This window comes from Calypte anna, chromosome 1 (assembly GCF_003957555.1).
Source record: "Calypte anna isolate BGI_N300 chromosome 1, bCalAnn1_v1.p, whole genome shotgun sequence".
Taxonomy (NCBI): domain Eukaryota; kingdom Metazoa; phylum Chordata; class Aves; order Apodiformes; family Trochilidae; genus Calypte; species Calypte anna.
In genome coordinates, this window is record NC_044244.1 from 11,920,956 (window position 1) to 11,947,278 (window position 26,323).

The 26,323-nt window shown below is 37.9% G+C and overlaps 1 protein-coding gene across 1 annotated transcript in view; it reads left to right on the forward strand.

The window, feature by feature from the left end:
* Window positions 1–26,323, forward strand: part of MAGI2 (membrane associated guanylate kinase, WW and PDZ domain containing 2) — a 694,450-nt gene that overhangs the window by 529,094 nt on the left and 139,033 nt on the right. The window contains exons 7-9 of the mRNA XM_008493015.2: window positions 16,764–16,821; window positions 23,416–23,537; window positions 24,998–25,180. Of these exons, the coding sequence (XP_008491237.2) occupies window positions 16,764–16,821; window positions 23,416–23,537; window positions 24,998–25,180 (363 nt within the window). The remainder of the gene's footprint in view (window positions 1–16,763; window positions 16,822–23,415; window positions 23,538–24,997; window positions 25,181–26,323) is intronic.

The following is a 26,323-nucleotide window of genomic DNA, read 5'->3' on the forward strand; positions in this document are numbered from 1 at the left end:
TTTTGAAACTAGAATTAAAGGCTGAGGCTGAAACAGACAAAAAGAGGAATAATCAGGGAGGCTAAATTTATTTCACCTGTTTTTATGTGTTTGCACATTTTACTGGTTTTGTACACTTGCATTGTTATGTCTGTTTCAGTGTGGTTCTTTAGTCATATTTTTCATCACACTTTTGGCAAAGCACAGTCCAAGTATGTGGACTACATAAGACCTTGTAGATGCTGCCAGTATCTTCTTCCCTAATACTGAATTGTTGAGGTTGGACGGGACCTCTAAACTCCACCATCTCACAGTGCAGACAAGGCTGCATTTAACAAGCTGGAAATCAAGCAGACCTCCTCTCCTCTTTGGTTCCACCATCACTTGGCTGGGAAAGTTGTTGATGGATTCAGGAACCTCTACTGTGTTGTCCCTCCAGCAGATACTGGGGCAGCTGAAAGAGGAACAGGGGCTGCTAACATGAGGCTCTGTCTGTCATTTTACTTTTTCTTACTGGTAAGGCAGCCTGTAGCAGATACCAACCTCAATATCTTCCTTATCTGTCCTCTGTTTAATCTTCACCCATAAGCTCTCAGTTGGATCTTCATCCACCCCCAGGCAGTTCCACTCATTCCAGCTGCTGTCTCACATAAAAAGGAAAGTCTCCCTCCTTGTCTTCCTAAGGAGCCCAAGGAGAGCTCTCCTTTTTGACTAGAAAACTGGTGGTTGCCAGTCCAGTAAGGTGTTACTCTCTAGGTCGGTTCACAGACCTTTGCAATGCTCTGGTATCATTACTTTTGTGGAAGAATGCTGTATGCCTAATATATTGTCTTATGTCTGCTTAAAAAAAGTCGTGACTGGGCTGAGAAGCCCACCTAAACAATTATCAAGAACAAACATTCCAAAGCAAAAACCATCTTTGATGATTCTGTGGGAATCAAAGTGCTTATTAATGTTTCTCATTCCTCTCCAATGCTGATCTAGGGTGAATAAACCCAAATTATTAGAGATGGCCTGTAAATAATTGTTATTAAAAAAGAGGGAGCAAATTTGTGGGAAGATATATGAGAATGGACTCGTGGGTCTCAAAAAAATTTTTTTGATAGTGACTGGTCAGAAACTGCAGAAAGAAAAGAGAAGGTGGAGGGGAGAATAAAAGAAGAAAAGTAGAAACTGTAACTTGCCTGTAGAGAAACTGGAATTCCTGAAAAAAAGTTGTACACATTCCTATATTCCATAACCACTACCCATTGTCCTTTGAATCACAGAATCATTAAATGGTTTGGGTTGGAAGAGACCTTTAAAGATCATATAGTTCAACCCCCTCCCAGCCCCAGCTATAGGCAGGGCCATCTTTCATTAGATCATCAATTGCAACTCATTGGAGTTTGTAATATAATTATTAGCATATAGATAATTATTCCTTCTGAAGATAAAAGAGAAACTAAAAAAATCCACTAAATTTATTTACCTTGGAAGAGGAACTTTGAATACAGGAACTTTTCATCCTTCTCATATTTCTAGCTCATTTTTAACATTCTAACCTTGTGTATAAATGTTCAGTATTCAGCTGAAGGTTAACCTAGTAAAAGATGTTCTTATTCCGGAATAATAACCACACATAGAGAGAACTATAAAAGAGGAAAGCATATTCTACCTTAATCCCAGATTTCTTTCAATTGGAAATAAATTCTTATGGGTAAAGGAAATGGATTTGAAATGTGAAAACCTAGACTTCTATTAAAATAGTAAATTGAATAATCTGCATGTTTCATATTGGGGGGAAAAAACCCCAAAAATAAAAAAAAACAAAAACAACAACAACAACAACAACAACAACAACAAAAGGCATTTTGACAGCCAGCATATATAACATTGCACTATTGCAGTTTGAAGCTCTGAGGACCTTTAATTTAGTGTGGGCTAAATCTTTGATATATCAAACATAAGAAGCTCACGTACTCTTGAGCTATTCAAATTCCATCTCCTGGAAAATTCAATTGTGATAAAACAAAATTGGAGCTGCTGGTCAAAGATAACATGAAGATCTCTAACAATAGTAAAAGAACTAATGAAAGAAACTGTAACAATAGTAATAATGAAAAGAAAGAGTGGGGAAAAATTTTGGAAAACTTCAAGACAAAAAAAAAAGAAAAAAATAATGTTCTGTATTTTTACTTTGAAACCATTACCTTACCCATCTTTTCATTCTTCAGTAGATATTTTTTAGGCAACATTTATCTTTGCAGCTATTTTATATGATAGTGATGGAATGTTAATATACTATAATTTGCTCCTGTACTGGAACATATGGCAAAACTGTCTGGTTTTGTTATTTTGATCATTTTCACCTTACATCAGCTGCATACAAATGGAGTTAAAAGATATTTCCCTTGTCAAATGTGAAAAATAATCTGTAGGTGTTGTCAGTCTTTATGGTTAGAAATGGACAACAGAAAGGAGACTGAAAATTATACTTTTTCATTTTCAAATTCTGCTTATGCACATTTGTTTCATAGAATTATAGACCCATAGAAAGATTTAGGTTGGAAGGGACAGTAAGTATCATGTTCATCAGTTCTAATCCCCTGCATGGGGATCCCACTAGACCAGGTTACTCCAAGCCCTATCCAACCTGGCCTGGAACACTTCCAGGGAAAAGGCATCCACAGTTTCCCTGGACAACATGTGCCAGTGTCTCACCACCCTCACACTGAAGAATTTCTTTTCTAATGTCCAGCATAAATCTACCCTCCTCCAATTTAAAGCCATTACTCCTCATCCTGTCACTACAGACCTTTGGGAAAAGTCCCTTTCCAGCTTTCTTGTAGGCCCCTTCAGTTACTGGAAGGCTGCCATGAGGTCTCCCTGCAGCCTTCTCTTCTCCCTGCTGAACAAACCAAACTTTCTCAGCCTGTCTTCATAGCAGAGGTGCTCCAGCCCTCCATTTTCAATTCTATTGTTCATTTGGTTAGCTGATATCTTTTTGAAAGTCAATGTGAAATGCTAAAAGTAGAACCTTCAGCAGAGATTCACATTTGCTGGTATCTAGATAACTCAAAGGTTATCATAAATATCCATTGAAAAAATAACATTGAAAAAACCCCAGAGGTAAAAATTGATTCCAGTAAAATATGAAGAGCCTTTGTGTGCTGTCCTTCATAGATCAAGGTCTTCTGTGGGGGCAGAAGGGAGAATGTTATACATTTTACTCCTCTCTCTCTCTTTCTTCCAAACATTTTCTTCTACTTAATAAGATTTGCATTAGACATGAGTCTAAATCAAAGACTAATGATACACACTTTTAGATAGATTAAAAATTGAATTTTGCATTCATATATGGTATCTCAAGGCCATTCATATTGCAGTAATTAAATTAATTTTCCCTTTCTTTAATCCAATAATTTATGCTCTCAAAATTGAGTGCCGATGTCCTTGATTTTACTTTTTATTATATTTTTCCTTTTATTGTTGCAGTCTTTATTTGTCCTTAATAACAGAACTGTTTATCCATTTGGTAAGAAGGAGAGAAACTGGTGCAGGTTTTGGAAGAGAAGCAAACTGAGCTGCCTGTGCAGAGCTGAGTCTCAGTGGGGCTGGGCAGCCTGGGGTGTAAAGGCCACAGTGGGACAGGAGCCTATGGCAAGTGGAAGACAGAAATTCCAGTGTCCATGTGCTGAAATGTTTCTGCTGTGGCAACTTCAACATGATGTGTGTCTGTATTCCCTCACTCCTTCCACCATGCTAAAAACTGCTTCTCTTTCATTGCTGTAGAATTACCCATATTATCTCAGGTTTGCACAGTGACACAAAAGAAAAGCTTTGGCTTATTGGTGTAATGCTGACTTGCAAAAAACCAACAGTATTTGTACCAAAGTTGCATACTCTGCATTACAATTTGAGATTTTTATTGAGAGTTTCTCCTCTTACGCAGAATAGCACAGCCATTAATATAGCCATAGCAAAATTTCCGGTCTTTCAAATGATTTTTTTTAATGTTTTCTGATGAAACAAATATAAATAATCATCTTGCTAACAGTGGCTAAAAGAAAGATCCCAAAAGGAGATGGCAAAACTTTCATAAGAATAATAGTTAAAGAGAACAGAGCAGAAACATGAGCAGGACTGAATCCAAGTCTCATTAAATATAAGCTCCCCACAGTTGGAGATGTGAAATGGTGTTAATTGTTGTCTGGTTGCAGTGAATTAGCTTTGCTACAGCAAAGAAGATGCTGTTTTCTGTCATTTTTAGATCAAAATAGCCTCTACACTAGAGATTTTTTTGTGCATGTGAGCAGGTAAGACTGACAATTGATGAGGAATTATTCAAGATGACTGGAACTTTGATACTAGTTCAATATTCTCCACTGCTTTCATTGGCTATTTCAGTATTTTTTTCCACTTGTTGCAACCTAGTGTGGAAGAGAATGCTGGTGAATGATTGCTATGAGTAGGTGGTGTCTTGGTTCACTTTAGTAAATTGTTTCAGAGCCTTGGTAACATCTGAAAGACAGAAGTCTGACCTGCTAATAGGACAGTGGGATAGTTTAGCTCAGAGATACTGACAGCAATTGCTTTTAACAGCCCTGTTCTGAAGGAGCATGAGGATGACCTTGACAAATGTAGATCTGAAGTTCTTCATTTTTTTTTTTTTTTCTTTGAGGTAAGCAGATGTTGCCATACTTACCATAAGAGCTCAGGATATTGGCAATCTGAGCAAATAATGATTAAGCATTGTGAACTTAGGCACAATATAAAATTGCCAGTCCTGATGCAGCCCATACTTATCCTGTTTACAGTTGTGTTCTATCCAAGTAGCATTCATTACTTTTATTAAAAGACAAGGAAATGCAAATTGCAAGGGGAAGATTAGATTGATAACTAAATGAAACTGAGTTTTAATTTTATAAAATCTTTGTCATGCTAAGCACTCACTAGTGAGTTACATGTTCATATTGCAGAGGGGTTATTTTTGTGTTTTAAAGAAGCAGCCAACTCTTGATCTCAAAACTGTATTATACAATCCCCATTCTTCTTTAGGCTTGGTACAGATATCCAAGCTAATAACTATAAACACAAATATTCTCACTTATTCTCACTTATAATCTCACAAAAGAGAAGAGATTGACAAATAAAGGATGAGAGAAGACATAGAGGGAAATGAGCAATTTCAGGGCCTGTCCAAGCAAGACTTGCCCAGCCATTGTGCCAGTCATAGTAATGAATCTTCCTCACTTGTCAAACTGACACTTTTGCTCACTCATTTTTACCTATTTTTTGTACTCTCCTTTTCCCTTTGCCCTTTCTTCTCATCTACGCTTTTTGAACTGGTAGAAGGAACAAAAGGGAGATTAGGGAGGAAAAAAAGAGAGTTGAAAATCTGTACTTCTTCCTCTTAAATTCCTTCACTGTGAAAGACCCTGGATTTTCCCGCAGCACCAGCTGCATTCTGTCATTAGGGCTGCAACTGCAAAGTGGAAAACTAATACATTTTTATCATTTCACAGTGCACTAAGAGGCTGGCAGGGGTTGTCTCTGCCACAGGTGTTGCAAGTGCTCAGAGCCAGCTGCTTCACAAACATGACAGTGGAGCATAGAAAAATATGCTCCTAAAATTCATGTAGCATTCAGTTCCTACATTTGTAAGACTTTTCATAAAATATTAGAGGTTTATTTTTCCTTATGATACAGAAATAAGCATTTTCTGTGAGAACAGACCAATCAACCAGATGTGAACCAACCCTGTGAAATGCAAGCACCTAATTACATATCAAAGAGGAAAATCGATGCTGCTCTAAATCCACAAATCCACTCTGAAGCTCAGCACAAAAAGCAAATTTAGGAACTGAGCACACAAATTCTGTAGGCTTGAAACGTTTTCATCAAAATTATTAAAGTTCACCAAGGAAAAACATAGCTAGCAATTGATTAGTGCACACAGAGAATATATCATCAGTAGCAAACTATTATGCCATTCTGCTACATCTGAAAGTTATGGTTTATAATCCCAGTGCCACATTTTACAGAAGTACATATCAAGCATTACAGTTACATCAGTAGGGCCTGTCAAGAGAGATGTAAAATCAAGCCCCTTTCAGTTCTGTTTGACTGTGAGATAATTATAGTCTCTATGCCTGTTCAGCAAAGAAGTCCCAATAAAATTCTCATCCTCTGAGTTCTGCCTGCAGATGGCCAGTAGAGTTTATTAAGTTTTATGAAGACTTCAAATGAATGAAAAGAAATATAACCATCCACTAGAGGTTGTTTCTGTTCTGTGCTTATTTGCTCTTCCCTGGCTATGCTGCAGCTATGCTTAGTTACAGACACAGACAACAAAATAAATCCCAAAAAACATGCTGCCATAGCCTAATTTCACCAGTTCTCCTGTTTGCAATTTCTCTAGTTTATTTGCCTGATATCCTCAGACTTCTTTCTACTGATTTAGGGACAGCTTTAGTTGAGCAGTATTTTTTATATAATTTTTTAGGCCCTCATACATTTATTTTTTTAAGTCACTGAGCATCTAGTCAGTAAGGTCATGCAAGCATAACCTTCTTACTGAGCCTGCTGAACAGAGAGCGTTGATGTTCAGGCGACCCATCCTAAGCACTCAATCTTCTCAATTTATTTTTTTTTTTAAGAGCTTGTAGTGGCCTCGATATCTAAGGAGCTGAACAGCCTGGAGAAGAGCAAAGAGCAGAAATTTAAAAGCTAGCAGAAAAAGAAGAGTTGAAACTGCAAATTTTGTATGCAACTGAGTTAGTACAGCTCCAATTTGGAGACCTACCTTCACCTAGTCAGTGCAAACATAAACACAATTAAAAGCAATTAATTTAATTTATTTAATTAATATAATATTTATATAGGAATAAAAACTGTACCAGATGGTACAAAGCCAGGGCATAAACTGAGGAAGCAGTTAGGTTCTGTTGGAAAACCTCAGATCAGTTACTGATTCAATATTACATTTAGCAGTATTGTAAAAATCATATTCCACATTTCTCTGAGTTGAAGCTTACGATGAAGGCATCCATATGACTGAGTAACCTGCCAGTCCCCTGACTTATACAAATACGCTCTTGCTGAGTATGAATAAAAAAAATGAGCAGAGCATGAATAAAAAACATGAGCAGGCACTCTCTTCTGTTATCTGTTGTAGATATGATTTTTCTGAGGCAGCAGTGGTTTTTATCATCGTTATACTCTTATTCCTCTCAGAAATTCTGAGAATGGGAAAGACTCAGGTTTAGAGTTATCAGTGAATGAGCTCATGCCCAGAATTCAGAGGGGCTGCATCACCAGTTGGGGCTGGAAGGAAGGAGTCTCAAGAAGGAGGCAGAGGTATGAACATGATAATTAGGTAAAAACCTACAAGGTTTAGGGAGAATTAGCACCCAACTGCAGCTTGTTTTTGAAGGAGATTTGGGGTTTCTTGGGAGTAGCAGAAGGGTCTTGTCTTTGGGAAAAGAAGCTGAAGGGTGTTGGAGATCAACTATAAACAAGACACATGAAGAACCACAATCTACACTTCGTTCTTCATCATCTGTCCAATCTCCATCATATTCCTCAAACACAGTTCCCTCTTAGTGCTTTTTCTAGTGTTTGGGTTACTATTCTGTTCACCCTTAGGAAGATTTTATACCAAGAATAATGAGAAGAGGGGAAAGGGGAGTGGAAAATATGTGTGTAACCACACTTACTCATGGCATTGCAGAGCATAAAAATAAAAAATAACAACTAAGAACATGAAAATAGTACTTTTTTTTTTCTTCTTACAACAGGTTACATGCCAACATTATTGAACTCTGAAACATGAATAAAATATGAAGAGATCTTAACTAACTGGCTTGTTGTTATCTTATACAGTTAAAACACCTGAAGTAAAAGTGACTTAGACACCAGATTTTTTTTGTCATTGTCACAAATCAGTGTACTAGTTGGACAATACATTTGCAAAGTGCCCCTACAAATGGGAACAAAATATATCTGATTGATTAATGAAGGACCTGTTTCTCATCCTCAGATCCTTTCTAATACTCTTAACAGAACCATACTGAGAGAGAGTTTTGGCAGGTGGCATTACAATTCAAATACACAAAAATAAGCTTCTGAATTCATACATATTTCTATATCATTCAAATGCCAAGGGATTTTTAACATAATATTTAAAGTATGGAGTGACTCAATTTGAGTGTACTCATAAATAAAACTAATGCATAATGATGAATAAGTTATGACAAGAAGTTTCAGAACAGTTGCATACAACTAAAGCAAATTTTTATCTATTGTGCAACAAGGCATAAAGTAATAAAATATGATACTTTTAAAGTTGTCAGCCTAGACAAGTCAATAAAGCCACACGCTGAGAAGGCAAAACCAGATTCTAATCTATTTTCAGTAGTGTAAGTCAACAATTGATGCATCAGGAGCTGCAGTGTTAACCTGAATTTTCCATGATGCAATGTAGTCTCTCTCATCAATTGTATTGATTCATCTATTTCATCAAATACTATTTAAACAAGTTCTGTATCTGAGCTACATATATCCAGCTTCTGTTCAGAACTTTGAAAACATACTATTAAAAATCGTGGTAGTCATAGAAAAAAATCATGTAGGAACTGCCTTGAGGAGGATTCTACTATTTGATTGCATACAATTTCATTGGCCACTTGGAAATAAAATATGGAAATGCAAGATGTCTTTCACTTAATCAGAGCACTGGTTGATTTAATCTGCTCTGAGATTTCCTTCCAAGACCTGTATCTGTTGCTTCTTAGACAATTGCAGTTCATCACAAATGAGTATTGTCCCTATGCAATTTACAGTCTGGGCAGGATAGCTTTTTTTTGTGGGCCACCCGCAGATAATAATTTCATTGTATACATACAAAGTAGTTCTTTGCTGTTTTTCTTTCATTATCACTACACATGCTACATTTTCCCATCTCTTTTTATAATATGTCTATCCATTTGCCTCACTGGCTTGTCACATAAAATCAAGTAATTGCTATTTGGTATAATAGCAAGGCAGAAAACAAACAAACAACACCAAACAAAAATCAAGAAGTGTTATGCTCTGTGCTTTATTTTGAAAATTAGCTTGAGACTCTCAAGGCCCAGTGAGACAAATGAAGTAATGAAACAAATGTTTTCTAATGCTGATTGAAGTTTTAATCAAACTTTAGTGTTATTTTAAAAATCAGTCAGAAAAAAAGGTAAAATAATCTGTTTGATGGGGAAAGACAGTAAGGGCAGATCTAAAAAAAGGGTTGTCTTCTGTGCAGAAGTGAGATCTTTTCTGTGCGATGGATGGATGGATGGATGGATGGATGGCCAATTAACCTGTTCTTTTGAAAAATTTTCTTCCTGACCATTTACATTTATTCTTCTTGAATTTCACGGTTTTGGCTGTCACATTCATCCAGTCTGGCTAGGACCCTCAATGGCAGCCTGGCTGACCCAGCTGACCATTCCCCCTGGGGTCACCTGCAGAGTTCACTTTATCTGAAGGAGGCAACGAAGTCAAAAGCAGCTCAGTGTTCTGAACTGAGTCCTTCAGTTCTGCAGAGGGCCACCAAGATGGTTCAGTGCAGGAGCATTCACCCTGTGAGGAGAAGCTTAGAGTAATCATCTTTCCCCTTTAGCAACATTTGGTACTAAAAATAGCATTAAAATGTGTCTTTTGGTTTTGTTACAGAAGAATAGGGGTTTTTTTCTTTGCTGTACCAAAGGTTAAGAGGTGAAGGGTAGCTAAAAAATATTAAAGTTATATATATGAATTTGAGATACTAGTGACAGAATACCCAGCTGCCTCCCATGAGGTCTAGCTTGTGCTATTAGTAGCTACATACTTTTATGGGGCTTTTTAGGTCAGTAGCCAAACTGCAGGTTTAGGTTATATAACAGTAAAGTCAGTAGCTCCATTAATTCATGGGGTATGCTGTTAAACTTTTAACAGAGAAGGAAATAATATTAATAAATGAAGAGTCTGAAAGCAAACAGAATAAGAAAAGCCTAACTTCATGAGATCAGGCAGTTGTTAGGTAGAAAACACTGGTTTGTAACAAGGCTGAGTTGATACAGTCAGTAATGAGGTACAAGCACTGAAGGATTTGAACATCCAAAAGATCAAAAAGAATGTTTCTTTTCAGTCTGTTTTCTTCAAAGGCTAAAGAATATAGCATTAAAAAAGCTGTGTTAATAAAATCAGTTTCAAAGGCAGAATGTTCCACATTGGAGCTGTATGTGGCATGCAGCAAATCTGCTGAACTTCAGGAATACAAATTGATAATGCAGCACACAGTTGATGTAGTTGGGGCTCCTTTTTTTGCTGGTAAAACAAGTGTGCCTGTGACAGTCTCTTTTATGTGCAGGTCTGAATTTCAAACCATCCAGCAATGCTGTTGTAGCTTCTCAGCATACCTGGAGGTAACCTTGTGCTGGGGCATGAGCTGAGCTTCTCTAAGAGTTTCACATTCTGCACTGAGGTTTGTCCTTGAAATGACATCAGTCCTAGAAAGTGCTTGCATTAGCTAGTTTAAAGGTCAAGGGTTCCAGTGGTTCCATTATTTGTTGTATTAAAAATGAGATAGCGTGCAACTAACAGAATTCAGAAAGTTATTACAAACTATTTTTGGAAGGTAAGGAACATTATAATTTTTCCATGTAAATTGGATGCATTTCTATCTAGTCTTCTGGGCAAGAACTTGTAGCTAAAGTTGAGATTTTTCAGTGTTCAGTGGTCTGTATTTCCCCATCAAAACACAAGTCACTTTAGCAGAAATTGTGAGACCAACAAGGAGATAGTTGAAGCTTCTTTCTCCCCATTCTATAATATAAACCACATACCCAGGACAAATAACATAGGAATAAGGACAGAGAACAAGACTAAATAGTAATATGCTTTCATTTAAAAAAAAACCAAAAACTTTTAATAATAAATGTTTTCAATTAGTATTTTTGCCTTCAATCTATTATTTCTAAATACACTTTTAAAAAAATGTACTTTGTTTAGAATCTTTTAAGAGAAACTCTTAAGCTTTGTCTTTAAAAGGTCCATGGAGAGTACTCAGACCTTCTTCAACTATTGTAAACTATTGAGAATGGAGTTCTTCATTTAGTCTTTATTAAGGAAACCATTTCAGGGAGTGCCTACAATACCCTAACTGAATTTTCAACATATAGGATGGTTTTTTTCCCTCTAATTTCCTTTTAATTGCTTTTTAAATTATTTTTTATTGTTATTCAAAAGGTAACAAGCCCTTTCTGGACTCTTTTTTAGTTAGTTAAACCTCAGCTATTCAGTGGGTGCTTTTTCACTGTCTTAATGCAAATGTTGATTACTGCTCTGCACGTCAGAGGAATCAAGTACATCTATGTGATATATATTCCTACTGTTGGAGATATTTCACTAGGTAACAATACTGGGAGAAAATATTATTGACTTGATAGTAATATTTAGTAATTATGTTCTGCACAATTAAGGATATAGCGTGTCACAATAGGCTGCACAGAAGGAAGAAGATTCATTTATCAGATGTGAATGTTACTTAGACAGTTGTTTCCATTGCGCAAGAAGAAATTATGCAGAATGTCATTTTATTCATGAGAATAAATTACACATGAATGGTTTGTGATTACAGACAGAACATAAACAGTCCTGACTTTGTGAAATTTGCTGCTATGAGAATGGCAGTTGGAGAACATGAGTTTAATTGAAATTGGGCTTATATCCACTGAAAATGGAGTTGGTACATTCCCTAAGTTTTTTAAGTCTTTTTTTTTTTTTTCCTGTGGTGCATTGTCCATCCTGCCTTTGTTATTTTCATTGAGACAATTAAAAATTCAGCTTCTGATTTTTTTCTCTATCTTCTTCTGCATCTTCTGATTTCTTCACTGGGATGGGGAAGTCCATGTTAGGAATTTTATTTTCTATCTTAGGCCATGACATGAGAAATGTGGCTAAGTGGAGGAACCACTGATATACTGAGGCAGTATAAAGGATTTTACCACAGCATATACCTGTTGGGTTTTTTGTTGGTTCTTGGAGCTCCCACATTTTATGCAGAAAGGTGACCTAGCAGATGATGTGTGGATAGTGGGTTAAATACTTACTTTCAGTGAGTGATGTTATCCTCTCTGCTTATGGCAACATGTAAGAGAATGTTTTAGAAGCAACTACTATATCTGTTTCATGTATCACCTGGGTGACATGACACACAATAACAAGAGCCTTCAAACCAGACATCTCCAGCTCCCTGTTCCTGAGGGAGCCTCACAGCACCCAACAGCCTTGGTAATCTGTGTAATTTATGTAGTACCACTGGTTTAGACTTGCATCTAAATACTTTTAATGATTACGTCTCTTAAAGGAACTGGAACAACGTGCAACTTCATTGGACTGCAGATCTGCACAGTATTTTGTGAATTTATCCCAGCTCATTGGGTACCTTCTGTAGTAGGTAACTGACCTGAAAAAGGAAAACTGAATTTGAAACAGGGAGAAAGAAAAGAGGAGATAAAACAAACACAGGCTGTTGAGTGGAAAGGTACAATAAATTTCTGAAAAGTCTTGTACATAGAAAAGGATTGCTGACCTTTGCCTGTGTTTTAACAAGGCAGGTGAATCAAACTCATGCTGAGTTCCACAGCTTCTGCATCCTTATTGCATGTATCTTCAATAACAGCAGGCATTGTATTTTCTCTTTTGCACTCATACTATAATATTTTGTACTATACAAATATTTTGATTGCAACCGATCCAAGAAATATGCTCTAGTCTCTCCTTCCAGCCTGTCAGTAGCATAGTGACACAATGCTGGCTGTTGTCCTGAAGCCTTGAGAGATTTTTATGACTTCCTTTAACACAGTTAGTACTCCATAGACTTCACAAAAAATAATCTTTGGGTTTGACATTATGGTTTTTCATCTTGACACTCTTCAAAAGGCCCCTTCCCTTCCCTTCCCCCTTCCCTTCCCTCCCTTTCCCTTCCCTTCCCTTCCCTTCCTTCCCTTCCCCTTCCCTTCCCTTCCCTTCCCTTCCCTTCCCTTCCCTTCCCTTCCCTTCCCTTCCCTTCCCTTCCCTTCCCTCCTTCCCTTCCCTTCCCTTCCCTTCCCTTCCCTTCCCTTCCCTTCCCTTCCCTTCCCCTTCCTTCCCTTCCCTTCCCTTCCCTTCCCTTCCCTTCCCCTTCCCTTCCCCTTCCCTTCCCCTTCCCCTTCCCCTTCCCCTTCCCCTTCCCTTCCCTTCTTTTTTTTCTTCAAATGTACAAGGTCCTTTATTATCATTTGGCATTTAACTTTTAGAAATGCAGCTCCTTCTGCATTTAAAACCTACCCAGATGCCTACTGAGAAGAGTGTCTGAGTATCAGCTGTGCCTACTGATCTTTCCTTTGCTTCTGGATGGCTGCAGTGGTAGCCATATGCTGCTTCTCTTGTAAAGAGTCAAGTATGACATGTGAAAACTGGAGCACATACATATACATACTGCCCAGGTTATCTGGCACCTCTCCATCTACTCACAGTATCAGCATTGCTAAATGCTGCACAACTACTGATTTTTAAATGGTGATTTTACAAATGTTCCTGAACTGAACTTTCATTGGGCTACAGAAGGAGTTCTGAGATATTGAAAACTCAGAATAAAGAAAATATGTCTTTTTTTCCTTTCTATATAGAGCAATTGAATTGAAAGACATGAATGATAGAAGTGTTGAGCTTATGAAAATGAAGACATCATATATAGCACAGTAACCACAAAAACACTGGTTGCAGAAATTATCCATGAACTACCACACTAGTGCTTTCAAATGAATATCAGAGAATGCTAGAATTTACAGCTCCCTTCCCAATTCAAATAATAGTGGCCAATAGTAATCTCCTTTACAAGTGTTTTACAACACTTCTTTTTTATAAATGTTTACTGCTGACTCTCATCCCTAATGATCCTCTCTGGGCACAGTGAAATCAAAAAAGAGAAACTGTAATAACCTCACCCCTAGTCTGGCAAATGCTTGGTTTCCTATTTCATGAAGCACTAAAGTATTTCTGTCCTGTAATTTTTCATTTCAATAGCGAAAAAATGGAATAGATGCCACTGTTTAATGTAATGAAAAATAATCACATTGCTTCTAAAAGCAAATGTAGCAGAAGATTCTTCTAACTGAAGCTTTGTAGTAAGCTACACTCCACTAACCTTCTCTGCCAGACTTTGAGGGGGGAGCAGCAGGCTTGGGGTTTGTGCTCTGGCAATTCCATTTTACTGGTCAACACAGGACTTTAATTAAACAAAGCTTACAGACTGTGTCTCAAATGGAAAAATGAAATTAGAGCATAGCCGTAGGTGGAGTCTGTATCTATTATTTTACACCAACGTGTTTTTTAATTTCTTTTCTTCTGAACCTATGACTGTTTTATGATGTTAGATAATCAGTGGTTCAATCCATGCATTTAAAAGTCAGTTCTCCATAATATGTCCAATTCATTAAATCTTTACAGACTTTTACTCTAGAAAATGGAATTTGTCGTTTGCCTTCTCAGTAGTTATGCCAGTTCATAAATGCAGTTAGGCATCATTACTTCAGGAAAAAATAGGCCAATAGGCTAGCAGTAAAACTTTGAATTATTTCAGATTTTCATGAATATGTAAAATAAAATATTTCCTCTTCATCTATGCACTTGAAAGCATGTATATTTACAGAAAGATGGCTACTTGCAAATTTTGGCCAAATATACACTTTCTATTTTTAATTTTATAGTTGGAAAAATCTACCAATATACTTTTAGAAAGGCTCCAGTGCACACATTGTGTGTGTGGTGCACAGATGTTTGTGCATGTGCATTTTCAAGTGTGTACAGGTTTTAGCAGTGCCTTCTTTACTTTTTTCTCAGGGACTGTAATTTTAGATGGCCAGAAATTAAGCCAACATGAAGTTAATTAGGTGAATAAAACCTTGCAAGGTTACATGAAAATAAGATACCTACTGAATTTAAACTAATACTTTCTATCTCTTCTGTGTCATAGGGTTATGTAAAAGCATCATTTTTTCCATAGCAAAGTATTGGAAGAAGCCTTCCTTATCATGCATGCATTGGGAATAAAATTTACAATAGGGCCACTGTAGGATTTGTGCATCAGCTGCTTTCTTTTTGCATATTTATGTGTAATATCCCACAGTCTTGCCTCAGGATATACAGGAGTTTGTGGGAGCCATTGTAGGGTCAATCTCCTATAGGTTTTACTGAAGTTCTGGGCAGGTCTGGAAAGAGATGATGATCATAATTTTCAGTAAAATCTATAGAAGACTGACCCTGTACACTGGTTCCCACAAACTCCTGTTTATATATATACTGAAATTAATGATGACCCACTGATGTGCCCTTGTAACAAAGCAAGCCAACAGCCTCCTGACCTGCAGTTGGCACAGCACTGTCAGTAGATCAAGGGAAATGATCCTTCCCCTCCCCACAGCAGTGGTGAGACACAGATGGAGTTCTGGATCCAGATCAAGATGTGGGCTTCCCAGTATAAGAGATACTTACAGGACAAAGTCCAGTGAAGGTACTAGAACCTCTCTCCTATAAGGACAGGCTGACAGAGCTGGGACTTTTTGGTCTGGAGAAATGAATGTTCAAGAAAATCTCATCAATTTATATAAATACCTGAAGGAAGGATGCAAGACAGGCTCTTTGCAGTGGTGCTCAGTGATAGGACAGGAGGTAAAGGGTGCAAACTGAAATACAGAAAATTCTGCTTAAACATGAGAAAAAACTTCATTCTGTAGGTAATCAAATATTTGAAGGAATTGCTCAGAGTGGTTGTGGGATCTCCACCCCTGGAGATATTCAGAAGCTAACTGGAGATGGTACTTAGTGACCTGGTCTCAACCACCCTTCTTTGATGAGAGAGCAAAGCTAACAATATTTGTAAGAATAATAGGAAAACATGAGTATCAACATTAGGAAATTGTTGAGCTTTTTGTTACCAAAAAAAAAATACAGTATGGATGGCTGTATGTGAATAAATGTGTGACAATTCTGCTTGTACATGAACAGAGATTTGTTTTGGAGATCATTAATTTAACATTATAATTGTTAGTACTGGAATGTTTCAGAGGTTTCTATTTCTGCAAGGCATAATTAGTTTTATGGCCAGTAGATGCTATAATATCTTATTTTGGTTTGTATTTTTACTATGTAGTCCCGTGTGTCTGAGATATAACTAAGCTTTGGAACAGGATGCCTTTGGTGGCTGTGGAACTGCCATCACAGTGAGACAAATAGTGCAAGCTTCTCAGGAACTTTTAGGTATACTTACTTGCTTACTTACTTACTTTCATATAAGTAATTACTCACATGACAGGAGGCAAACTCTTTTCTTTACTTCTAGATCAACTTTTTCAGGGTTTCTAGCGAGGAAAAAAAGCCCAAAAAGTAAAGTACATTTTGTGTGCACCTACTCTGGGAAACAGGATGCCTTCACTTCCTCTGGTGGTGATGCCATGCAAGATGTGCTACAGTTGTTGGTTGGTGCAGCTGTTGGAACAATAATGTAGTTCAACTAAATGTGTTCTTCTAGAGACTGAGATCTGTGTTTGGATGCCAGTTTTTATGTTTCTGCTACTTGTGGTGCCATGATGTATTCAAGATTTGGCATTTGCTTTGGTCACTGTGTATGATTTCTTTATCAGGTTATTTCTCTCAAGGTCCAGCAACAACGCACCATTTCATTATTAGAAATCTTGGTGTTTTGTACTGCATTTACTGAAAGAAATAACTTTGTTTTTCAGAGCTTCCATATGGCTGGGAGAAAATTGATGATCCCATTTATGGCACTTATTATGTTGAGTAAGTTCCCAAATTCATTATTAAGTTGCTGTTAATGTATCATAGCATAATACTAGTATCCTCTGCAGTGCTTAACCTAGCAAGGCATGGGCACAATTACTTGACATGTTAAGCTGACAATATACCAGGAATTCTCAGTCATCAACACAGATAATAAGTCAAAATGCGTTCACTGTGTCTCAAGTCAGTGACACAGCCATTCAGTCATTCTCTTTCTCCAAGATCTAATTTCATGGTATCTTTCCAGCTACCACTTGCACAAAGATCATACTCATTAAAGAAATGTTTGGTTTTCTATGTGAGATACAGATATCCAGTGAGGTAGAGATCTTGTTATCAGTGAATGCAGAAAAAAAAATCATTGTTGCCCAGTTAAGTTTTGGAGCCTTCCTTGCTCCAAATCAGATGTTTATACTGTGTGTATCAGGAGGCAGGTAATTTATAGACTGCATATGAAACTTTAGGGATGTGGTGTTTAATTTTGTACTTAAAAGCACAGCTGAAAATAAGAGAATATAAATTTCTGCTTCACAGCACAGTCCTTGCTTTCATTTTTGTTTCAGATTTTATTTTAGTCATGAAACATGAAAAACGTCTTACTCCTCTGTGCAAAGGGCAACAGAAATCTTTTGTGTGAAATGCGAAGTAAAGCCTGTTTTGGACATTTTCTACATCAAGTAAATCAGAGAGATTATTTTCTCTGCTTTTTAGGTTAATATAGCAAATGAAACTTCTGTAAAGAAAATCTAGATTCAAAATTGTGATACCTCTTCAGCATGGTCAGTTCTCACTCTGCTCTCTACACGAAGTATATAGCAGAGGAGGCAGGAAGTGACTTTCCATCACTGTGCAGACAGCACTTTAAAGGTGAAGAATGGTCTATCCATTATTTCCTTTTATTAAACAAGAGATATCCTTAGAAAAGATGACCTCTGACCTGAAATCTCAATCTCAACTTGTGCTAATTATGCTGTAACTTTATTCTTGTTGCTTCGTACAAAATGGAAAATTTTACTTTCGTTTTATCACATTATTCTCTTGGTTTCTCCAACCCATACCAATACTCTGACTGCAGGATCACTCTGAACAGATACTAAGATTGCAGCTTTTCCAGATCTCAGCATATGCTACTGTTAAGATGCACAGAGTAGAGCTTGAGAGAAAGTTCAAAAAAGATCTGATTTCTGAAGGGTTAGAAGATTAAGATTCCCTTTCCTGCTACAAGAGCAGCAGCTTATGGATGCCCTTGCATCTTCCCTAGCCCTCCTACAGAGCAAGCAAATAAATGAAAACAGTGTTTGGCCACTATCTCCTTGTCTCCCACTATCCAAAAACAGTAGCACCTCTTCTGCTTCTTTGTGCCTGTCTTGTTCTGTGCGCTTAGGTAAAAGACCCAGCAGTCCCTTCTGTTTTGTTGATCAGCCCAGATCATCTGTAAGTCTTGCCTGATTCAAGCAAAAGATGAGTAAAATCTTGAAGTACCTACATAACGCCATTAAATTAACCTCTTTTTTTATGCCTCAGTTCTTTTAAACTGTCCTCAAGTAACTAGGGGCTGGAGTTCACATATCTCTTTGTACTCCATTTCATGTCCTTCCACAGGTAAACAGACACAAGGCACCATGCCCAGATGTTATTATGCAATTACATACTTCAAGGCTGTTAGTGCCAAATTTATTAATACTACTGTGGATAAGATTTGTGGAAAGACATATCAAACCTACAGCAGGCTCAGAGGCTTTTAGAACTGGAATGGGTGTTCACAGGATGGCATTAAAGCTGCAGCCACAGTTCATGAGGAATTTTATAGTCAGTAAAACGTAGCTGTACTTTAATTTGCTGTCAAGCTCCATAAATTTAAAACAAAGATTGCTTTCCATGTTTCATGCTAAGAAGTGGCAGTCACACCTTTTTTATTACCAGCATTCAGAAGATGAGATAATTTTTAACTTGATAAAGTAAGATTACAATAAACTCTCTCAATTATGTGAAAAAAAGTGGGTAAACCATGAAAAACTTAACACCTTCACATCTATTCCATTTTTACATGTAGGTCTTTAAAACTGTCAGTGAAAGAAGAGCTTGTACTCTGCTAGATGAAATATTTGTATCTCATGGGAAGTTTGTAAGGATGAGCAATGAGGCAGACAGGCTCAGGTTCACCTTACATGGGCCAGCCATGCTTAGTTCCATTACTCTTGAGACCAGAGAAAAAGCTAAAAAGGAAAAACCTTAAAGGTCTTGCTGGCAAAGTTAATAAAGACTGATCATGATATATCCACAAATTCTGCTAAGAAATAAGGTCCTCAGTATAAATTCCTTCTTGAATCACCCACAAATGCAGGTGTGAGATGTTATTAAAGTTTTCATTTGTCTTGTTATGCAGGTCCATGATTCATTTGTAAGACGTAGACATTTGACATAAATGAGAAGTGTTTGCTATATGTAGGTTAACTTTCATGCAATTTTCTCTTAATTTATAAACTAAGAACTAGCAGCACTCAGCTGTGCAGGGCTATAGAGAGGGCATGTGGTTATTAGAGTGTGCTGGGTCTTTCAGAATTCTAATTGCAGAAAGATTATTTTCCCCTTGAAAGATGATTAACTACAACACAGAGCTCAATTTCCAGACATGGTCTTCTTAATAGAACAGCTAAGTTAGCCATACAGATATTTCTTCTGGAGAAATATACCTCTTCGACAATTTCTGACAACTGTCTGTTACTACTCAAACAGAAAAATTTGTAAAGTATTAGTGACTGAAAAATGGGAATGTAAGAGGAGTTAGGCACTAACAAGTTATGCATCAGAATGCCCAGAATCTTGATCATCACAATTACTTTGGTGGGTTATAGGCAACAAGTTCAAAAGTTCAAGTAAAAAAACCCCCATAAAAAATCCCATACATTAAATTAGCTAAAAAAAGGACTTCTCACAAGCTGTTTTCTGCTGCTTCTTCCTCCTCAGGAAGGGAACTACTCACATCTTCCCCTGCTCAAGTGTGGGGTCCCTCCCACACAGGCTTTCCACGAGTCAAGGGCTGCTTCAGGCACAGCCGCGTCCCTTCATTGGCTGCAGGTCCACATCTGCTTCTCCACAGCCTGTGGACCTTCATGGGCTGAAGGGGGACAGCCCTCCATCTCATCATGGGCTGCAGGGGAACCTCTGCTTGTGCACCTCCTCCCCTCCTTCCTCACTGACCTTGGTGTCTGCATAGATATTGCACTCACCTCCCTCCCTCCCCATCTCCTCTCCTCTCCTCTCCTCTCCTCTCCTCTCCTCTCCTCTCCTCTCCTCCCTCACCTCCCTTCCCATCCCTTCCTCTGATGTTTTAGCGGTTTCCTTTTCCCCCTCTCAAATATGTTAATCTTGGAGAAAGTATCACCTTCACTGATGGTATCAACCTTGGCCAAAAGTGAGTCCAGCTGTGGAGCTGTGGGAGCTTCCAGCAGCTTCTCACAGGATCCTCTTCTTCAGCCCCTTCCCAGTCCACACACACAGACCCAACACCCTTGGCCATCAACTAAAATCTGTACACCAGGCACTATTGCACATCAATCTCCAGTTGTCTCAGCACATCTGCTGTGAAACTACATCACAAAAACCACTTAGCTTGGTCACATTCACTGATGAAAGGGTGGCTATGTCTTATAGGCTGGCTGGTGGTGACAGGACCTACTCATAACACAAGAAATACTATTTTGACTTCACAGCTAAATGCAGCCAAAAAATATATCCCAGCTCTGAGGGGTTGTCCACATTTAGCATACAGCAAGCAGCATATGAGAGGACAGCAGCACCAACCACCCCTTCTTTTCTGCAGAGGAAACTTCAGGATTCTTAGGACTAGAAAGCAAACAAAAGGCTACGTCATTCTTGAACACAATATTTAATGCAGTTGTTTGAATTTATTGGAATTCTCACACTGGGCTTTGAGATTGCTCGGTACTGTGAAACCCAAAATAAGGGAGTAAATTGGAGCTAAGATTATTAAGGTCACACCAACAACTCAAGGTTCTTCAAGTACCTCTGCTAGTCTTCCTGTAAGATGTACTAGCACAAGGAGGTCATGTTCAAGATAGCCATTACTAAAGGCATTTTTGTGTAAATGGACTAAATCACTAGAAACTGCAGAGAGGCAGCAGATAGCAGATTATAGCTGTGCTGTCAATACCACAGGAACTCATGCTATAGACACATGCTATATTAGAAAATGTCATCTTTTTTTTTATGTCACGGAACTGCATGTAAATTGTAACTTAGGTCTTCAAAAGGACTCCTGTGGTACTGAGAAATGTCCTACAATTACAGCAGGACACTAAGCTTAGCTCAAGGTCCTAAATGCAGATCCATAGTGTGATCTTAGGTACCCATTACATCTGATTAATATTAAACAAAAGTGATGGGAAACTTGCTTTTCTAGAAAGGCATCTGAAGACCAGAGCAGAATACTTTAGAGCCTCTAAAATAAGACATGACCCCTGTGTTGAAGCAATTAACTCTACCCACTGTGTAGCAACTCTGTTTTTAGTTTTATCAAATGCTAACCTGGAACAAACTATTTTACCCAATATATGCTATTGGAGGCTGTTTCATAATTTCACACTTACGCTTGTAAGGAGCCCACAGATTTCAAGTCTGAAATCCTGACATCTTGAATACATTCTAGCATTTACTTCCAAATGTATTCGTGGAATGCAATCACAAATGAGAATTAATTCTGCTTGAATAAAAAGCTAAAACTCCTTTGCTCTTCTATCAGAAAGGACAGTCTCTTTCACTGGTATTCCTGTAAAACTTTTTCTATGGATTCATTTTTTTGGCCATGGGTGATCAAAACTTCATGTAGTATTTCACATGATATAATACCAAAAATCATATTTCTTTTACAGTACTGAAATACATTATATGGTATGTAGTAGTTCATAATTACCCTGATAATGCATGTAAGTCTTATATTTCTGTTTTTAATTGGTACAGTCTCACTTCCACCTTATGTTTTTAGGTTTGCAATAGAGTAAGTTGCTGAAGACTGACAATTACAGCATGAAATTACAATTACAATTACAGTTACATCTAGAAAGCAAAACCCTAGGAAAGGAAGTCCTATAAACTTAAACAGCCTGTCTGAAGAAGGAAGGAAACAAAGGGGACTTCCTCTGTCTGCAACATAAATAAAATTTACAAGAAAACCATTAATCAAAACTTTAGAGTATAACAGTAAGTTAGCAGCTACTTGAATGAGTTATAGCCATGTTAACATAGTAGGAAACTCCAGGATTTACCATATTTAATTCCTCTTGTGAAATAAAATATTCCCTTACATGACTGGAAATCTTTTTATAGCATTAGCTCTGGCCACTAAACCCTGATTTTCCAAGTACATTGCATTCCCATAGGACTTACTGCCTTTCTCTACCTCACTTTCTTAATGGCAATTTCAGTTACTTTCTTTGAATCAGTGGTAGGATCTGAATCCCAAGAGACCTGAAAGTTCTTAATGTGGCATAAAAGGTCATTTCAATATAAATTGAAGGATCTAAGAGTTTCAACAGTTCACAGGTCACCTCTTCAAGTGCTTAAAGCCCATGATTGGGATAAGCTTTTCTGAAGAACCCAATACATAGCAGCTCAGTGAGAACAGATAAGGAGTGACACGTTTCAAAAACCTGCCTTTCTGTACATAGATATTTGTTTCCCCGGAACTTTGGCAGCACAAAGCCCTTTTCTCTGTTGTGATCCTATTGTGATCCTATCTTGTGGAGTTGTTCAGTGCAACCTACTAAATTGCTTTGCTTTCTTCAGAAAACATGAAATTGCAGGAATTCTCTTTGATTGATGAAATGTAAGCTTTAAATTAGAGAATTAAAATCCAGGACATGATACTGGTATATAGTTAAGATAGTAGTGCAATACAAAAATATTAATAGAGTAATGATGGAGATGTACTTATTGACCTGTTGTAGGAAATATAAAACAACAAGAAAAGAATGTGTATATTTTGCCTTGTATTTCATACATTTCTCTATGTAGTTCTAACCTACCATCTTAGTTTATGCAACATCCAATTTTTCTGTACAGCTGAGCAGACTTATGCCTTAGATTTAGAAAGAAATCATCTTCCATTTATTTCCTATATTAGGTTTACTTCTAAACTGCAATAATAAAAGCACTCTCCTCTAGGCTTTACAGTTTCTGTGAGTGATTAAGTAATATCACTTATAGCTGATCAATGATAATGCACAAAACTGGTTCAGATACCTTGAATCATGCAGAGAACAGTTCTTGTACTAAAGACATTCATTGCAGCATGCTTCAGCAGTGCTGCTGTTCGATATGTAGTTCCATAGATCAAAAACATTTATCTGTAGCAGAGTTCAGCATATTGAAATGATAGGACACTTCTCTGTGCTGTTCATTATGCAGTGTGCTAGGTTGTGCATTTCTCATCCCCAACAAAATTGTGTGGAGCACTAAGGAATGTGGTTTTGCTCTCTAAACAAACACACCTAAGTCACATACAGCATCCTACTGTGAAAATTGTCGTTGTCCCCAGCTGAACCCAGTTTTTAATCAAAACCAAATTTTTTCCAGCCACATAAATAGAAGAACACAATTTGAAAACCCTGTCCTAGAAGCAAAAAGGAAGCTACAGCAGCATAACATGCCCAACGCAGAACTTGGAACAAAGCCTATGCAGGCCCAAGGTTTCCGAGGTACAGTACCATGCCAGCTATCTTAGTTAAGATGAAAGATCCTGCTCTCCTGTTTATGTGACAATGATTTTGTCATAGTCTGATTAGAAAAGTGTTGTTGCCAATTCTCACAATGTTAATACATATCTCTTAGCATTGTTCTCCCCTAAATGTCTGATTTCCCAGACTTGCAGGTCTCATGAGCCACCTGAAAACACTGTAACTTTCACAGGTGCAGAGAAAAGCCACAAAAGTTGACTTTAGTGTTTTCAAAAGGCTAAGATACAGAAAACACAATAAGAGCCCCAAAGTAATTTTCTAAATAAAAGCATAAAATCTATTCTTGGGAATGTATGACTCTCTCTTGAGCACCTGAGGTTGGCAACACTGAAATAATTAATTGTACTTTCTCTAAATTACCATTAATTGGTGTTTGGTATGTTTCTAAGCTAGCTCAACCAGCAAGCATCAATTAAGTTAAAAGCCTCAAGTACTGTGTTACAGGAGTTTACAACAATATAGCCTCTTGATAAAGTAAAAATTAATGTGCCTGAAATGAGCTGTAAAAGCAGCAACCAGTATTGGTAGAGACAAATAAACTTTGATGTAAAGTTACAGCCAGAAAATGAGGCTTGTTTTCCTTTGTAACAGTAGAAAGCTCCTCATCAACCTTACCTAGACCCAAACTCTTTCACTCGCACCTGGCTCCCAGGAGGTCCCGCAGCGTCAGTGATCTGTCCCAGTGCCGGCGTGAGCCCAGTGGGACGTGGGGGCTGCAGGGTACGTCCCCCCGCTGGCAGCACCACCACGGGGGCTGCAGGAGTAGGGGCAGCACTTGAGGTCACCTTCCTCCCCCTCTTTGCACCTCCCTCCCACCCTTCCTCACCGAGCACCTCAGAGCAGAGAGGCGCGGGGAGGCCCCACCACCCACACCGCACACCGGGGCACACGGAGGTCGCACTGCAGCTGAATGTGTTGCTTGTTCGATGCTGGAACCACACATGCTTGGAGAGAAAAGCTCACCTAATATTTAACACTGCTTGCTAATGGGTGGAATAGGATATTCAACAGGATATTTTCCTTATTGCAAATAAGGAAATAATTTGCAAGGCAAATTATGGAGAATGTGTTACTTTGTAGGCCAAGCTGAATGCATAGGTTATGAAAGAGGTTTTAAAATTTCCTCATGGGTCATTTTTATTGTTGCAATTATTTTAGGTACACAATATGCACTTCTAAATGTATTTCTAATACAAACAGATATTTATAGCTCCCCTACTAAGGGCTAATCTGCCATAGATAAGAAATGTGTTTTAAGCTTTGTATTAATACAAGAACTCACAAATATTTTTTTCCTGGAATGCCTGCACTCCTTATTTCCTTGGTTTTACACACTGTCACCTGCTCTGTTATCTGCTGTCCCCACTGTGTTGAGATCAGATCAGAACTTTTGTCTTTCTTGTTTGTGTTGACTGATGTAGAAAAACCACTCTTCACTCGCGATGCATCACAGCTGAAGGGGACTTTCCTCAGCACAACTCTTAAGAAAAGCAACATGGGATTTGGATTTACCATTATTGGTGGGGATGAGCCGGATGAGTTTCTCCAGGTGAAGAGTGTAATTCCTGATGGGCCTGCAGCACAAGATGGGAAAATGGAAACAGGTAATTAAGATGGTTTTGCTGTTCTTTTATATGAGAAGTAGAATAAGAAGAAGAATTCTCACTCTCTCCCTCACCTTTTCTGTGTTAATATGTAAAACTGCTCTATAAGATACACTTCTCAGATAAAACTGTCTTGTAATTTTTCTTTGTAATAATGCCAAGTAGCTTATTTTTCCCATTTCACAATATTTTAAGGGAGAAAAGATCTCTGCGTTCTCCTGCATAAAATTGGGATATGATATTCTTTGTTTTATAGGATGTTTACTCAAGGGGAGTCTGCATGGAAAGAAAGAGAGACAGGCAGAGAGAACACAGACTTCTAAGTGCAAATTTATTTCTTTAGAAAGAATGGTTTTGGAAAATAATAATCAAAGTTGAGTCTGATCCAACATTGTTCTCATCAGAACCATGAAAATAAGAATTTTCAGTGTGGCATATGGACATGTAGGCATCTGTAGCCTACTAATGAAGAATCTGTGAAAACTACCTAAATAAAAGAAGCTTCCCCTGAAGAGATTTAAAGCTGCTTATAAGCTCTGAACTGCCACTGGAAATATTTTCATGTCCACAGATGGATAAAGATTGTAAACTGCTGTCTTAAAGGCTTGTAGAGTCAATTCACATCTATCCATGGATGACAAATTTTTGGAGGATCATGAACTTAGTTTCCAAGCCAGCTATCATCTCCTATAGAAGACAATCAGAGAATAATTGAACCATTTCAGACAGCAGGGATGTTGTGTCACCAACCTCCTGCTCCAAGGAGGGCTAACTGTGGTTGGATTGGGTTGCTCAGGGTCTCAACTTGCTCTGAGATTTTAGAAAAAATTTAGGACAGATTCCACAGCTTCTTTGTACTCCTGTCCCAATGCTTAACCACTCCCACAGTAAAGATTTTTGTGCTTTATATCCATCTGGTATTTCCATTGGCACAACTGTTTACCAGTGATTGTTGTCCTTGTTTGTGCAGCCCTGTCACTGTGTCCCATCTCTTCCAGCAATCCTTGTTCCTCAGGTAATAGACAGGCTGCACATTGTTACTGGGACATATGCATAATTTTCCTTCCATTTATCACCAAGACTTCATAGAAGAAATGCTAATTTAGTTTCTATATTGTTACTGCGTAAAACCAAGTTCATGGT